At 45.4% G+C, this 16,748-nt stretch overlaps 3 protein-coding genes and 1 long non-coding RNA gene across 5 annotated transcripts in view; 3 read left to right on the top strand and 1 right to left on the bottom strand.

Annotated features, from left to right (window-relative positions):
- The window catches only part of LOC126998867 (uncharacterized), a 26,025-nt gene extending 12,371 nt beyond the window's left edge, over positions 1-13,654 (bottom strand). Inside the window, exon 1 of the long non-coding RNA XR_007753045.1 lies at positions 13,514-13,654. This is a non-coding gene — a long non-coding RNA (uncharacterized LOC126998867). The remainder of the gene's footprint in view (positions 1-13,513) is intronic.
- LOC126998865 (uncharacterized) lies at positions 165-3,333 on the top strand. The gene is made up of 5 exons (XM_050861045.1): positions 165-469; positions 1,603-1,744; positions 2,436-2,615; positions 2,730-2,839; positions 2,952-3,333. The coding sequence occupies exons 2-5, from the start codon at positions 1,619-1,621 to the stop codon at positions 3,130-3,132; spliced, it is 597 nt and encodes a 198-aa protein (XP_050717002.1). The 5' UTR covers positions 165-469; positions 1,603-1,618; the 3' UTR covers positions 3,133-3,333.
- LOC126998863 (uncharacterized) lies at positions 5,961-10,174 on the top strand. 2 transcript variants are annotated; one of them, XM_050861043.1, is made up of 5 exons: positions 5,961-6,090; positions 8,335-8,498; positions 8,640-8,816; positions 9,012-9,121; positions 9,839-10,174. In XM_050861043.1, exons 2-5 carry the CDS (start codon positions 8,337-8,339, stop codon positions 10,002-10,004), a joined length of 615 nt encoding a protein of 204 aa, XP_050717000.1. In that variant the 5' UTR covers positions 5,961-6,090; positions 8,335-8,336; the 3' UTR covers positions 10,005-10,174. The 2 variants fall into 2 exon arrangements, with proteins under 2 accessions (XP_050717000.1, XP_050716999.1); XM_050861042.1 differs by having other exon boundaries at positions 6,038-6,132.
- LOC126998864 (keratin, type I cytoskeletal 14-like) lies at positions 13,552-16,748 on the top strand. The gene is made up of 4 exons (XM_050861044.1): positions 13,552-13,698; positions 14,292-14,468; positions 15,858-15,967; positions 16,434-16,748. Exons 1-4 carry the CDS (start codon positions 13,552-13,554, stop codon positions 16,597-16,599), a joined length of 600 nt encoding a protein of 199 aa, XP_050717001.1. The 3' UTR covers positions 16,600-16,748.

The raw sequence follows: 16,748 nt of genomic DNA, 5'->3' as shown, positions 1-16,748 counted from the left end.
CAATTTCCTTTCGCTGATGTCCTTTCCCTTATCTTTCCTTATTTTATCTTCACTTCTTTCCACTATTTTTTTTCCTCCTCTCCTCTTATCTTCCGACCTCCCCCCATGTCATCTCTCCTTTGATAAACGTTCCTCTGTCTAATACTCCTTCTAGCAACCATTATAAGATAGAGACGCATAATTTCCCCTTCGCTAATGTCCCTTTCCCTCAAACTTCCTCGTATAAGTCTTCCTGCGAAACAGCGAGGTCGACGTCACGCCCCTGAGCACGCCCGCACGTCGATCGATACCCAGAATTTCTCTCCTACATTGAGGTCACAGGAACTCACTTTGTTTCTTCGGACAAATATTGGACCACCGCTGTCCTTGGCTGGCGGTTTTGTCCCTTCAGTATATAAGGTGGGCGTCTGTCAGAGGACCTCACTCCATCGCCACGAACTGTCTTGCTTTCACGGTTTTTAGCATACAGGTAAGACTTTCTATTACCTTCTACAATCTGCCGGGAATAAAGCCGTACTTATATCATACTTCCGCTGCAAGATGAGAAACTCGCAATTAGGTTATAATTAACGAAACTGCAGACTTGGATTACGTACATTCTAACGCATCACGTGTAAAAAGCTCTGATTGTTATACCGTGTTCCAGCGCTGCACCGATGGAGGCTGCCCACACCTAATCATCCACCACTCCCACCCACCCATCCATTTACTTACCCCACCTTCATTTCCACCCACCTACCCACTCACCCACCTATTCATCCATGTATTGCTCTTCCTCCCCTCTCCATCATTGTCCCACCCACCCCGCCTACACAGGGTTCTTTAGTCACAAGTTTAGTGCACAGGTTACGCCCTAGTGCTGCACTGCGAAAGATTATACTTAGCCTACTTGGTCGCCACACTCTCCCAAACAAGAAACTTAGTACTAAATAGTGTGTAGCATACAACTCTTTTGTATTGCATGTCAGGAGGCTTTAAAACAGGTGACGAGAGTAATACTTAACTAAAACTGGGTGGCTGTAACAAAAAAAAAATCTCTTGCGGTAGACTTCTCATACATAGATAACTGACTACTCAACACAGCTCTTTGTACGCACGGGCAAGAGACTTCAAAATGACTAGCCTAATAATGAGAGTAAAATTGAGTTGCTATGGAAAAAGCTTGAAGAACTCTGCAATCGGCTACGTTCTGGCCCGCCACTTCACCAGTAGATAAGCGAATACCATAACTGAATAACAGATAGCGCCAGTGACACAAAGCTCATAATATGCAATCGAGAAGTTTAAAAATGACAAATGCTTAAAATGAAATGGGGTTGCTAAGAAAAAAGCTTGAAGAACTCTGCAATAGGCTACGCGCTGGCCCTCCCTTTCTTCACAAATGGATAACCGAATGGCGAATACTATAATAGACAGGGACAGAGACTTATTTTGTAGCCTAATATCACGAGGCTTCAAATGAGGTCATGAGGTTAATAAATAGGAAGTTATTTATAGTTCATACGCTATAGCTGCATGCTCGTGGGTAATGCTCAAAGTAGAAATGGATTACTGTACGGAAGTTTGAAGAACATTATAACAAAAAACTAATCTAACCCACAGCCTCACAGGACCGACCATGCGCGTGGACGTCTTGCTGGCCGGGGCGTGGGTGTGCCTGGTGGTCGGGGGCGCCGGGGTGGAGGCGTCCCCCTGCTGCGGCGTCCTTGCGGCAGCCACCGTCGGGGGCCTTGCCTTCGCTGGGGTACGTAACCTTGCTTCTTCACTGCCATTCCCTCCTCTAGCCTCTTTATATAACAGGAACACTATGTAACTAATCATCTTTCCATGTATCCGTTTATTTGTTTATCTATCTTTCTATGTTTATCTATCTATCTATCTATATCTATCTACCTTTCTAGCAATCTATCTCTCTACCTACCTGTCTATCTATCTATCTATCTGTCTGTCTGTCTATTTACCTTCCTATCAATCTATCTCTTTACCTTTCCATCTATCTAATTATCTATTGATAAATCTATCAACCTTTCTAGTCATATTACCTTTGAAACATCTCTGTATGTTTATACGTATCTACCTTCCTGCCTATGCCACTAAAATAACGAAACAAATTTCCGTTTAGCCTCCCGGGATTAGTGAGTCAGATAACCTCGAGATACGTTGATAACATTTCTGCCGCGTACCCGTACACTCACAGCCACACACTGCATTTTTTTTTTCATTCAGAATTAAAAACTAACCATGGGCGCCTTATTGATTTTTTAAGACCCTTCCTGACAAACCAAATCGCTTTACTAAATCCAAAACATACATAGTCATAACTTATTTAGCATTGAAGATTACTGAAATAACATGCATTAACGATTAAGAAAGTGAGCATTGCATTTATTTAAAGATGGCGATGATGAAGCTAATAATGGCGATTCTGACCTAAGGGTGTTGCGGCGGCCAAGCACCACCACCACCACCACCACCGCCGCCACGGGTGCACTAGCTGTGGCTGCGGCGGCTGCGGCGGCAACTGTGGCTGGTGCGGCGGAAACTACGGCAGGCGGCGGCGCAGGAGCATCACCAGCTTTATCGAGGACGCCGAGATTCAACAGGTGTACGCCAAGGTGAGGGAAGCCTTCACAGATTACCATCTCTGAATCGTATTCTCTGATCCTGAAAATCAAGTATACAGGGAAGCCGACGGGAAGGTGGGTGCTCTAAATCTAGTGATTCCTCAGATCTCGTCCGAGGACAAGGACCAGTGCGGGCTGCGGCTGTTGTGCGAGCTGGCGCAGCGCGATCCGCGGGACCTGGCCGAGGACGAGGTGGAGATCCTCCTGCCGTACAGGTAAGGCTCCTCCGATGTTGCGTCGCCCTGACACAACCTTTCTCTCTTTTAGCACCAAGTTGCCGCTAGGCTTGTGCCTGACGCTGTACACCTGCGACTTTTTTTCCCTCAGGGGCGCCGGGGAGAGTGACGGCAGCGTGTACGGCCAGTACGACGAGGCGGCGTGGCACGGGCAGGAGGGCCACGCGTGCCCCGAACACTACCCGCTGTGCGGCTTCACAGCCCAGCAGATCATGGACGAGTACAGGAAGTACGTCAACAGCAACGAAACCTTCACGTTCAAGGGGCAGTAGTGGCCTTGACGCCCAGGTCCGGGTCATTTGCTGATTGATGGTGTAAACTTGGTCCGGTTGAGGGGAATTCCTGACTCCTGGTCTCTATTATTCACGGAGTGTCATTTGGTGGTGTAATATTTCCAACACTGAAATCATTGCAGTGATAACCAAGCATCCTTATGAGGAAATTGTATATGTAAATAAAATTCATCGTTAATACAGCGCCTTTGAAAATATCCTTTTGATGGCGTTACGCAGGCATTGACGAGGGAGCAGCCTTGCGTCACGGCTCGGCGCCCCTGACTCAGCAGCCCTGACTGGCAACAACTGGAGGAATCTCCACCGACAGACAGACATCCCGAGAATTATTATACTTTTTAGCAGTCACTAGAAGTAAGTGTCGTGCCAATGCTTGAAGCAAGGCGCCTCATTCCGCCAACGCGTCATGCATGGCATCTCGTTCTTTTAGTAATCCAAACTACTGATACGAAGCCTCAAGGACAAGACCTATCACCATCCTGCCACTCACTGCTGGCTCCCCGCCGCCAAGCCTCCCCATCCATGCTCCGCTACGCCACTCCTTTTCGTTAACGCGGCGCCGACAACAGAAAACCAGAGCTAACACTGAAATGTCGAGTTATCGGACTTCCGAAGGTGTTGAGAACGAAATTTTAAAATTTGCTGTTTCCACACCTGAGAACGGCACTTCATTTATGCAGATTGAGGGCGAGCTTCAAAAGCCATGAATATTAACACCTAAGAAATTAATATTCTCTTCATCGAGTCGGAAGATACACACACACACACATATATATATATATATATATATATATATATATATATAGATATATATATCTATATATATATATATATATATATATATATATATATATATATATATATATATATATATATATATATATATATATATATATATATATATATATATATATATATATATATATATATATATATATATATATATATATATATACATATATATATATATATATATATATATATATATATATATATATATATATATATATATATATATATATATATATGTAATATTATTTTAGTTCATAGTTGAGGTTAGTCAGCTCGAGGGGTTGACGCAGTCCAGGACATGTGTGAGTGGGAGGGCAAAGGCATGGAAAGAAGCAACTTGCCCCACTCTGAAAAAAAAAGTGCGTACAACCCCTTTATTTATCATTTGTCATCATATCCTCTGAAGGCCAATCTTACCCCAACATTCATTCTTTTTTAGGGATATTGTGCGCATTATAGCCTTTGTAGATATTCTGTCTAAATTTACTTAGGTCAACAAACAAAAATTTTTCCAACATCCTGGAGAGTTTACCCTCTGCCCCCCCCGGCCCGACCCCCCTTAACGGCCACCCCCCCCCCCCCCCGTCCTCCCAGCGCAGGACAGTCGTGTGTATAGCCCCTGGATGAGGACGGTTGGACGGGGCGTGCGGGGGCAGCCGGCAGTGGGTGCTGGTCAGGGTACTGGCGAGGGCTTTGGGGTATTCCCACCCGAAGCTCCCTTTGTTGGTTTGCACTGTTTACATTCGTGATTTTCTTTTTACGGGCTGGGGCTCCTGAATCTTTAGTCATTGTTTACCTATTCTGTCTGCATCCTCCTGCTGCATCATCTTCCCCGTCATATGAAAATATTAAAAGGAATATTGACGCATCCTGTGTGCTAGAGCATGGAAAATTCCCCGGTCCGAGTTTATACTTGCACTGCGCGCACGCACATGCGCGCGCGCACGCACGCACGCACACACACACACACACACACACACACACACACACATATTATATCCTGTGTGCTCGAGCATGGAAAATTCCCCGGTCCGAGTTTATATACACACACACACACACACACTCACACTCACACTCTCTCTCTCTCTCTCTCACAGAGTGGGCGCCGGTCACTAGTGGCGTCCCTCAGGGCTCGGTTCTTGGCCCAGTGCTCTTCATTATTTACATCAACGACGTGGATGTTGGACTCAATAATCGCATTAGTTTATCTCAACGTCTCATTTTTCCTGGATGAAAGGCGCGGGCTTAACTGTGAAAAAGAAAATTACAGTAAAATAAGCTAAAGCGTCATGCTAAAATTCTAGCTGCTTGTAACTTTCCGCGTTAATGCAAACACACCGACCCTCACACCCTCACACCCACATTTTTATATTTGTGTTTTGTGTATTTTCAGCACATGACCATACTATTTACTCGGAAAAAAAATTAATTATTATCAACATTTTCATTATAATTACACTCTCCATCTGTATTATCATCATCATCATTATTATTATTATTATTATTATTATTATTATTATTATTATTATTATTATTATTATCATCATTATTATCATCAAGTTACGAGTCCTTCTTTCACAAATCGACTCCTCAACAAGCGGGAGGAAGCACGGATGTGAAGGCGGCGCTATGAAGCTGAGTTCCTCCGAAGGCGAACAACTTCCGATCATCGCCGGGTGGCCGAAAGATGGTCGCAATTTCTGCCAAGTGGAGCATCAAGGGAACACGAGCCATACAAAAAGGAGTAATCGTTTGGGGCCGACCATCAGTGTCCCTCAACATGCTTAGTAGCGTAATGGGGCAGCACATAGAAAATAAATAATACAAAAATAAATCTAATCACCTAAACGTGGAACAATTTTTTTTTCTAACCGAATTTCCAACACGACCAGTAGTCAAGTCTTTCCTCTTGACAATAACGCTGTCCATTATGCAACCGATGGCCATCACTGTCCTTCCCGCCCATTGCCTTCTCCCTCGTTCTTCTCCGCCTATTGTAGTATTCCGCCCGTAGCCACCGCTGCTGATGAGCCGAGTCACTCTGAGCCCCGAGGCCCTCCTCCCACGCAGCAGCCAGGACATATATACTCGCCCTCTGGGACGTCCTCGCCCTCACAGGACACCGTAACGCGGGACAAGCCAAAGGTTACCGGGACAGTCCACCTAACGCTCTAAAGACTTGATCAGGTACACACTCTCACTCTCACACTCACACTCTCACTCTCTCTCTCTCTCACAGAGTGGGCGCCGGTCACTAGTGGCGTCCCTCAGGGCTCGGTTCTTGGCCCAGTGCTCTTCATTATTTACATCAACGACGTGGATGTTGGACTCAATAATCGCATTAGTAAATTTGCAGACGACACAAAGATTGGTAACTCGGTTCTCACTGACGAAGACAGGCAAAGCCTCCAAGAGGATTTGCACAAAATTTCAGCTTGGTCGGATAAATGGGAGATGCCCTTTAACGTAGACAAGTGCCAGGTCCTTCAAGTTGGAACAAAAAATAAGAAGTTCGATTACGAAATACGCGGCGTTAAACTCACCATGCAATGGACATTGCTAAACTAGGTGTTCAGCGTCGAGCAACAAAAATTATCCCTTCCTTGCGCAACAAATCCTACGAAGAAAGGCTTTCCACCCTTAACATGTTCTCTCTTGAGAAACGTCGCCTCCGAGGAAAACTGATCGAATGTTTTAAAATACTTAATGGTTTCACGAATGTAGACAGAACAAAATTGTTTATGATCGATGACACTTTGCGAACGAGGAACAATGGCACAAAACTCAAATGTAGACAAGTAAATTCAGACTGCACCAAATTTTTCTGCACCAACGTTGTAGTGCGAGAATGGAATAAGCTCCCACCATCAGTGGTCTAGTGTAACACGATTGACTCCTTTAAAAACAAGCTCGACCGTCACTTCCTTGAACTTAATATTAACTAGAGTAGAAAAGCAACGTTTTGGAGCCATCTGATTAATGTAAAATCACTTAGGTTTAAGGACAGACCACCTAGTCTGGACCATGGGGTCTGTGTGGTCTGATTTTCTATAAATTTCTCTCTCTCTCTCTCTCTCTCTCTCTCTCTCTCTCTCTCTCTCTCTCTCTCTCTCTCTCTCTCTCTCTCTCTCTCTCTCTCTCTCGTCGGTTCTCACTGACGAAGACAGGCAAAGCCTCCAAGAGGATTTGCACAAAATTTCAGCTTGGTCGGATAGATGGGAGATGCCCTTTAACGTAGACAAGTGCCAGGTCCTTCAAGTTGGAACGAGGAATAAAAAGTTTGATTACGAAATGCGCGGCGTTAAACTCAAAAGCGTTCAATGCGTCAAGGACTTGGGGTCAAAATCGCGTCAAACCTCAAATTCTCACAGCAATGCATCGATGCAGCAAATAAAGCGAACAGAATGTTGGGCTTCATTAAAAGAAACTTTTATTTAAGAATAAAGATGTAATACTCCGCTCTACAACAGTTTAGTCAGACCCCACTTGGAATATGCGGTACAGTTTTGGTCTCCCCACCATGCAAAGGATATTGCTAAATTAGAAGGTGTTCAGCGTCGGGCAACGAAAATTATCCCTTCCTTGCGCAACAAATCCTACGAAGAAAGGCTTTCTACCCTTAACATGTTCTCTTGAGAAACGTCGCCTGAGGAAAACTGATCGAATGTTTTAAAATACTTAATGGTTTCACGAATGTAGACAGATCAACATTGTTTATGATCGATGACACTTTGCGCACGAGGAACAATGGCGTAAAACTCAGATGTAGACAAGTAAATTCAGACTGCACCAAATTTTTCTTCACCAACGTTGTAGTGCGAGAATGGAATAAGCTCCCACCGTCAGTGGTCCAGTGTAACACGATTGACTCCTTCAAAAATAAGCTCGACCGTCACTTCCTTCAACTTAATATCAACTAGAGTAGAAATGCAACGTTTTGGAGTCTTCTGATTAATGTAAAATCACTTAGGTTTAAGGACAGACCACCAAGTCTGGACCATGGGGTCTGTGTGGTCTGATTTTCTATGTAAATCTATGTAATTGGCTCGCTCTCTCTCTCTCTCTCTCTCTCTCTCTCTCTCTCTCTCTCTCTCTCTCTCTCTCTCTCTCTCTCTCTCTCTCTCTCTCTCTCTCTGTGTGTGTGTGTGTGTGTGTGTGTGTGTGTGTGTGTGTGTGTGTGTGTGTGTATTTTGAGGGTTGATATATGAATCTCTGCGTGCATTCTTATTTGCCACACCCTGTGCAACTTCAAAAGTTTCGCAACGCAAGAGATCGTGACTAGTAAAACGAAGGGCCACAACCAATAAAAGAGGGGCATTCAAGCATGCATGGCCTTGATTCAAGTCCCTGAGAAAACACCGACCCTCAGATTTTCCTCTCCTCCCCAAGCCATGAAGCTAGGCGTGGCGTCACCGGCGGGCGTGTGGGTGGTGGTGGTGGTCGTGCTGCTGGGCGTGGGCGTCGAGCAGCCGCCGGGTACGGAGGGGGCTGCGGCGCCACACGGCTGCTGCCGCCGAGGACGCTTCGCCGCCGTGGCTTTGGGCTTCATCGGGGTGAGCGACGCGACACGTAAATTTCTTTGGCGAAAAAAATTAAAAAAATTCTTTGACTTGGATGAAACTGTTTACAGATACTAATAATGCCCTCTCTCGAGCAGGTGATACTGGATGAAGTGCTAATTAAGAACATTTTAGGGGTTCGTGGTCGGACGCCACGGCGGGCACCACCACGGCGGGTGCGGGGGCTGTGGGGGCGGCTGCGGCGGCTGTTATGGCGGTTGCGGGTGGTGCGGCGGCGGCCACTACGGCAGGAAGAGGAGGAGTCTGGACGAGGTCATGGAGAGGGACATCATCGAGGCCATGTTTGAGAAGGTGAGGCTGTGTGAGGCTGGCGTTCAAGTGACAGTTCTGGTGCCACATGCACTTACGGCGCTCATCACACATACACGCTCCGAGATACTTTGGATATTGTTGAGGTTTATGAACTATAGATAGAAGGCAAATATTTGTACTAGAAGGCAAAATAATTGACGTATCAACTACATATCAGTCTCTGTCTTGCCGCAGTTCGCCTCGCAGGACAAGGACCAGTGTGGGCTGCGGCTCGTGTGCGAGTTGGCGCAGAAGGATCCCAACTACCTGACCGGCGACGAGACCCTCATCCTCCTCCCGTACAGGTGAGAAGGCGGGAGGTGTGCAGGCTGGTGTGCACTTCAAACACAGCACTCGCCGGGGTAGTCCTTCCTTACTGTGTTTAAGCTTCTTCTTAAAAAAGTTCTATAGCATAACAGCGTATTTCAAATGTCGTAGTGATGGCTCTTGTGTTTTCATATTTATAGTAAAGGAAAAGTTGAGCTTATTACCACTAATGTTTGCCATAATATTTTGATAGACAATAACAACCTGACAGCAAAAAACTACTTAGTATATTCTCGATCCATCCAGTAACTAACGATTTTTTTGCGTAGAGGTTTTGCTCCTGAAGCCAAGAAATTCACGCGGTATACCTTTTTGATCTCAATGAGTAAAATCATTGCATACCTGGAAGCGCTATCCCGCATGGATGCTCTTCCTCGGCCACCACCGATGAGATGATATTGACGACATTCACTGGCGTAGTCGATTCCCGGGCAGTGGAAAAATTTGGGCGGCTTTTCCGATACCCTACGCCCCTGTCCACCCAACAGTGAATGGGTGTACCAGGTATTAATCGGGGGTTGTGTCCCGTCTCCTGGGATCTGTTCTCTTCTCCTATAATTCCTTCCCCTTCTGTCTCTCTCCGGCATATGACCACAGATGTTGCGCCGACTAAACGAAACTTTCCAAACTCTTCCACTGGCGTAGTTTTCTTCGATGACACAACATACATCTCAACAGAGGAATCACACACACAGGGGCCGCGATGAGAGTGACGAGCAGAGTTTCTACGGGCGGTACGACAAGGCGGTGTGGCACGGGCAGCACGGGAGCCCCTGCAAGAAGCTCTTCCCGCTGTGCCCCTACACGGCCCCGCAGATCATGGGAGAGGTGCCCACCAACGCCACAAACGTCACCTTCTGACCACCGACCCCCACCACCATCATATACCACCACACCACCGACCACCACCACGGACTACCGCCACACACCGACAACTAAATGATGCTGCAGATGTCTTCGAGGTTTCACTCCTACGTAATATTACCGTCTCCGTTTTGTAATATTTTTGTACAAATAAAGAATTAACAATATATTGTTCTTATTCGCAACAGCATGTATAAATCACCAGTGCTAATTTCGACCTATTAAAACTATCATTACTGCTGCTGATGCTGCTACGATTGTTATTGCTGCTGATGATGATCCTCCTCCTCCTCCTCCTCCTCCTCGTCCTCCTCCTCCTCCTCCTACTACTACTACTACTACTACTACTACTACTTCTATTACTATCGACTTGCTCAATCCATGAACTCTGTCGGCGTCTCTTGGCCTCCTCCACTCGGCATTGTCTCTTACGAAAACAACCCGCTGAGCAGGGTCGACTTCTGGGCAGCGCGTCTCATGCCCGTTCAGGCGGAGTTGGCGTTAATGGACTATGCAGGTAAAAGGCCTCGAACCAGTCTCACGGATTAATCGCCAGTTTGACGGTCACCTTTTTTTTTTTTCAGTGATACCGTATATCGTTGTTTATTTCTTGTTCTTCACTGTAATGGTTCTTGTAACATTGAAACAAAACTGCATCGTCCACCTTCTTTAAAACTTTATTACGAGTCACTGAAAAAAGAGCAGGGAAAAGTGAACAAATGAACCAGAATTTAACTACTATATATCAGGTCCGTAATTTGCAGATTTTTAAGGGGGGCCAGAGAGCATCATGGGTTCCTGAGGTAGGGTGGCGAGCGAAGCGAGCATGAGCATTTAGGCGGATTTTTTTTTTTAAAGTAAGGTCTTTTAGGGGCATTTTGAGGCTCTTTCAAGAGGAGGGTATCAGGACACCTCTCCTCCCGAAATTGACCTATCTTTCGGCCACTCCTCTAACTCTTTTTAGGAGCAGTGAGTATCGAGCTTTTTTTAACATTTGTTACCTTTTTTTATGCCCTTGAACTGACTCCTCTGCTGTAAAAAAAAAAGGGGGGGGGGTAGCCCCCTAGTCCCCCCAGAAATTAAGGCCCTGTATATACTCATGAAAGAGTCGCCAAGCAAGATTGCAATAGGATCGAAAGAGGAAGGCCATTAAGCTCTTAGAGAACTAGAATCCATATCAAATCCACCCCTAAACTTACCCTTATAAAAATATTAAAAAATCGACTTTTACGCAAGCTTACACGCGGCATTTTAAGCCTTTTAGGTAAGTATGTCACGGGGCGAGGCGGAGCAGGTGCAGCCGTCCCCAGGGGGGGCGCCGCTCGGGTCCCCGTGTAGCCGCCTGAGCAGCCTGGGTCAACACGTTTGTTTGAACTATTACGAGGAAGAAACGCTCCTCACCTTCCCCACCCCGCGCGTGAGAATCGATGACAGGTAAAGAGACTCTTGTATCTTCTGTTGCTATGCTGTCATTATTATTATTATTATTATTATTATTATTATTATTATTATTATTATTATTATTATTATTACATAATTATGTAGTAGTAGTAGTAGTAGTAGTAGTAGTAGTAGTAGTAGTAGTAGTAGTATTCGGAATGGTGATGGTTGTGGTGATTCTTTTTTTCTCGCTCCTTGCAGAGTGGTCGGTTCTCCTTATAAAGCTGAGTCGCTGACTAAGCATCGATTCAGGTTTTCATGTCCTTAAAGCATGGCACAAGCTCAACAATTGTCAAATAAATATTATCGGCAATTAATTCCATCACAGACTCCCGATTCTGCATAAAAAAATGTTTGCGCAGAGCGTTCAAACACTCCTACTCCTTCTTGAAGAAACAAAGGAGGGTATTGCGTAACCCTGCAGGCCAGCGGGTCATCGAAGTAAACAAGAGGAGCCTCGGGAGTCGGGGCCCGCGATCCCGTGTCCTTGAACAAGCGGGTATAAAATGGAGCCACGGGGTAATGAGCACCAGAAACAGACTGTGCGGTGCAGGACGATCCCATGACAGCAGAGCAATAAGGTGGGACGGTGCGGCGAGGCTGACCCAGGGTCTGGCCATCATGCACGCTTTGCTTTAGTTTTAACACACGTGAACTTTTTAGTGTTTACTGGGAATGTGCGCTTTCGTGTGTCTGGTTGAGACGTCTTCAATTCGTATTATTCGTGTATTCCCCTTAGATTCGTCTAACACTCGTGTTATTTGTTCGCGTCGCTTATTTTAATTAGGGAAAATTTCATTTAACAGCAGAGTTGAGAAAGATAATTAAATCGGTAACCTCATGAACAGTTCCTCGATCACCGTTCAGTTGCCGCACACAAATCTTTCTTTTAACTGTAAGTTATTAAGTGCGATTGTCTACACCAGAGTTCATTTTTTGCCTGCCGTGCCCCAGTTTTATATTGAAGATTTATATCGTGGCGTAGTCTGAGGACTCATGGTGGTATTAAAATGTGTACCTTCCGCTGTCCGGTATTCAGTAACCTACATTCGAAGTAGTGGCGACCCAGACGCAGGCGCTCACTAAACATAATGAGAGTGTCTGAGAATGTGACGACACAGCATCAGAAGAGCACTGGTCGTCATCGGTGCGGGACAGGAAAACCAGCTGGTCTGGAGTCTCATTATGCATGGCATATGTAATTCAGAGAGGCCTAGTTTCGACAGTCAAGGCAACAACCGCCCAGGTCCCAGTCTAACAAGTGTGCCGTCTGGACGAAAAGAAGGAACACTGAACAGCGACCTCAAGGAAATGCACGTAAGATTTGAATGTCTTTGGTGTCTGATTGGAGCAACGTATAATTTTTTTTTCTGCGGTAATCGACAACGGACATTGGTTGTTTGATACGTAGTAATGAAATGCCAGAATTTTCCCTTTACTACACTCCCACACGACCACTGCGTGTAACGATACACGAGAAATTAATCCAGACAAGGAAAGGTTTGCCGGCGCCGGGGATCGAACCCGCGACCAGCGTAACGGGAGAGCCACTCCTTTACCAGTCGGCCAAAGAGGTACCCCACTGGCTAAGTGGGTTATGGGAGGCTCGCCCATCAGGCAAGTCAGCACTACAGTAATACACTCGCTATCATGTTAAATACACCTGATGGGCAAGAGGGTGGGTGTATTGAGTGGCACGGAAGGAATAGATACATGTAAGTTATGTGAAAATAATCAATGAAAGGGATTATATGATTCCAACGTGGTATTTACGTTTTCGAGAAAAAAAAAACAAAAAAAAAACAAGTCAGTGAAACGAGACGGTACGAAAGAGAAGCACGTCCCAGACAGACGCCACTACGAGCCTGGAGACTGTAAAGGACGACTGATGATGACGACGCAGTGTCTGGGTACTGTTCGCTAATGTTCATCGTCCGCATAACATTACTACTGCAAAGTGAAAACATGAGAATGCGAGAACACCAACGGGGCGACGCCTTAACCTTTACGGACAAATGACTATAAAACCAATACGTATTAACCATGAGCAACTTTTTTTTACTTACCTCATCTATATCATGTTTCCCTCCCGTAGCTGGTGGCAATGAGATCCCTTGTAGCATTGGTGGTGGTGCTGATGGTGGAGGTGGTGCTGGGGCCCGCCGCTGCCAACCCCTCTCCCGCCCCCGTCGCTGAGGCCAACCCAGCCGCTGCCCCCGAGCCTTGCTGCGGGCGGGGCTTCGTCGCCGGGGTGAGTAACTGAAGGATTAAAGAGCAGCGTTAACTATTTCATGTGGTAATGGGATAGAATCTCTGACTTGCACTATTAGGTTTATAGATTATGAAAGAAAATTCCCGAAAAATACTGAAATTCAAGTGGTAAGGGATGCAAATGAGACAAATAGCGAGTTCAGTCTTTGATACCACTGATATGTTTGTAAATTATATGAAAGAAAAAAATCTCCCAATGTACTGAAATTCAAATGGAAAATAATGGAAATGAGACAAATAGCGAGTTCAGTCTTTGACCTGCAGTGATAAGTTTGTAAATTATGACAGAAAATGACCCCGAAATACTAAAATTAGAATGGTAAGAAATGCAAATGAGGCAAATAGTGAGTGTGATAGTCTAATATAGTGTCACACTTATTTCCAGGCCTCTCATCTTCATTCTGTTCAAATACGATCACATCATCAATCAATCATTAATCTATTTTTTCCCCATTAAATACATATTTAACCATTCGAGCTTTCACTCTATTAACAAGGGGAGCTTAATACCCAGTCGACTTCCCTAATGTCCTTTTCCCTACAATACCATCTTTTTCCATTAATTTGTGTCAGGGCTTCGTCGTCGGGCGTCGCTTTGGTGGCGGCTATGGCGGCGGCTACGGCGGCGGCTTCGGCGGCGGCGGCGGTTGCGGCGGCTGTGGCGGCGGCTGGTGTGGCGGCTGCGGCAGGAGGAGGAGGAGCCTGGAGGAGGCGATGGGCAAGGAGAAGCTCGAGGATCTCTACGGACAGGTTAGTGCAGAGACCTGTCTTCTCACATGCTTCCGACTCTCGAGACAAATATTTCCAAAGGTCGGGTTCTCATGATTTTTTTTTTTTATCACATCCATGGTGCAGAAGCCTTGCTAAACTATCACTAGGCTCACAAAACTAGCCATGGAAACACCCACAACCTCTACGAAAGCCTTATCCAATGTGGGCGTGTTGGTCTCGCGGAGGAACTCTTAAAGAAAAGGGGATGGAGAGGGACACGATTAGGCTAAATTATTACTTTTGGATTGGTTTCGGTTTCCATAGCTTTAAAACTCATTCCAGCCTTTTATATCCCCCTATTTATTATTACACTGTTCACTTGGGTATTGTAATTGCCTCCATACACGGATAAATGATGAAAGACGAAGAATTAATATAGAAATGAAGTACAAAGCCAGTATAAGGGGTTAACTCTCTCTCTCTCTCTCTCTCTCTCTCTCTCTCTCTCTCTCTCTCTCTCTCTCTCTCCTTCAAGTTGGAACGAGGAATAAGAAGTTCGATTACGAAATGCGCGGCGTTAAACGCAAAAGCGTTCAATGCCTCAAGGACTTGGGGGTCAAAATCGCGTCAAACCTCAAATTCTCACAGCAATGCATCGATGCAGCAAATAAAGCGAACAGAATGTTGGGCTTCATTAAAAGAAACTTTTTATTCAAGAATAAAGATGTAATACTCCCGCTCTACAATAGTTTAGTCAGACCCCATTTGGAATATGCGGTACAGTTTTGGTCTCCCCATCATGCAAAGGATATTGCTAAATTAGAAGGTGTTCAGCGTCGGGCAACGAAAATGATCCCTTCCTTGCACAACAAATCCTACGAAGAAAGGCTTTCTACCCTTAACATGTTCTCTCTTGAGAAACGTCGCCTCCGAGGAAAACTGATCGAATGTTTTAAAATACTTAATGGTTTCACGAATGTAGACAGATCAACATTGTTTATGACCGATGACACTTTGCGCACGAGGAACAATGGCGTAAAACTCAGATGTAGACAAGTAAATTCAGACTGCACCAAATTTTTCTTCACCAACGTTGTAGTGCGAGAATGGAATAAGTTTCCACCATCAGTGGTCCAGTGTAACACGATTGACTCCTTCAAAAATAAGCTCGACCGTCACTTCCTTCAACTTAATATCAACTCGAGTAGAAATGCAACGTTTTGGAGCCTTCTGATTAATGTAAAATCACTTAGGTTTAAGGACAGACCACCAAGTCTGGACCATGGGGTCTGTGTGGTCTGATTTTCTATGTAATTCTATGTAATTCTCTCTCTCTCTCTCTCTCTCTCTCTCTCTCTCTCTCTCTCTCTCTCTCTCTCTCTCTCTCTCTCTCTCTCTCTCTCTCTCTCTCTCTCTCTCTCTCTCCAGATCGCCGCCAAGGACAAGGACCAGTGTGGGCTGCGGCTGGTGTGCGAACTGGCGCAGAAGGACCAGCTCGACCTGACTGACAGCGAGGTCACCATCCTGCTGCCCTTCTGGTAATGCAACATTGACCTTCACACTGTCATTGATTGCTCCGTTTTTCATCCTTTACTTCATGCTTTCTTCGCTACATGTCACTCTTCCCTTCACTCCGTAATTCTTCACGCTCTCTTTCCTTAACAAGCACTTTTTTTTTTTTTCGTTCGTTCATGTCACCTCTTCAACCCCTTCTTTACTCCTCCCGTTCTTCCTTACTTTTCCAATACTTCTCCATTTTTCGTTCCTCTTGTATGGTGTCAAACCTCTTATCTAATTCATTCACTATTTTTCTTCACTCTTTTCCTTATTCCTAAAGTCTTCATTACTATTTGAGCCATGGCGCCTCTTCAATCTCCACCACAAAACTTACATACAAGAATTTATTAGTTTAGTGTCACCAGTATCCAAACGGTGACCACATAAACTAATACTACCGCTATCCTTCATGGTACAGCCCGTAACAACCACTCAATATGTTATCAGGGGTCGCGAGGAGAGTGACGAGCAGAGCTTCTACGGGCGGTACGACAAGGCGGTGTGGCACGGGCAGCGCGGGACCCCTTGCAAGGAGCTCTTCCCGCTGTGCCCCTACTCCGCCGCCTTCATCATGACGGACTTCTCTCCAGCATCCACCGGCATTGTCTTCTAAGGGCTGACACGATCACTTTTATCCTTTTTTTTCTTCTCTGGTTTACGAGTTTCGTCTGCCAGGGCTTACACGTATCGCAAACAGGTAATTTTCATGGATTTGGAGTTCGATGTCTTGATTTCAAACCCAATAAAGTGTTGATTACCGAT

Source organism: Eriocheir sinensis, chromosome 15 (genome assembly GCF_024679095.1).
Source record: "Eriocheir sinensis breed Jianghai 21 chromosome 15, ASM2467909v1, whole genome shotgun sequence".
NCBI lineage: Eukaryota > Metazoa > Arthropoda > Malacostraca > Decapoda > Varunidae > Eriocheir > Eriocheir sinensis.
The sequence above is the reverse complement of the archived record's forward strand: the minus strand, read 5'-3'. Positions and strand labels throughout refer to the sequence as shown.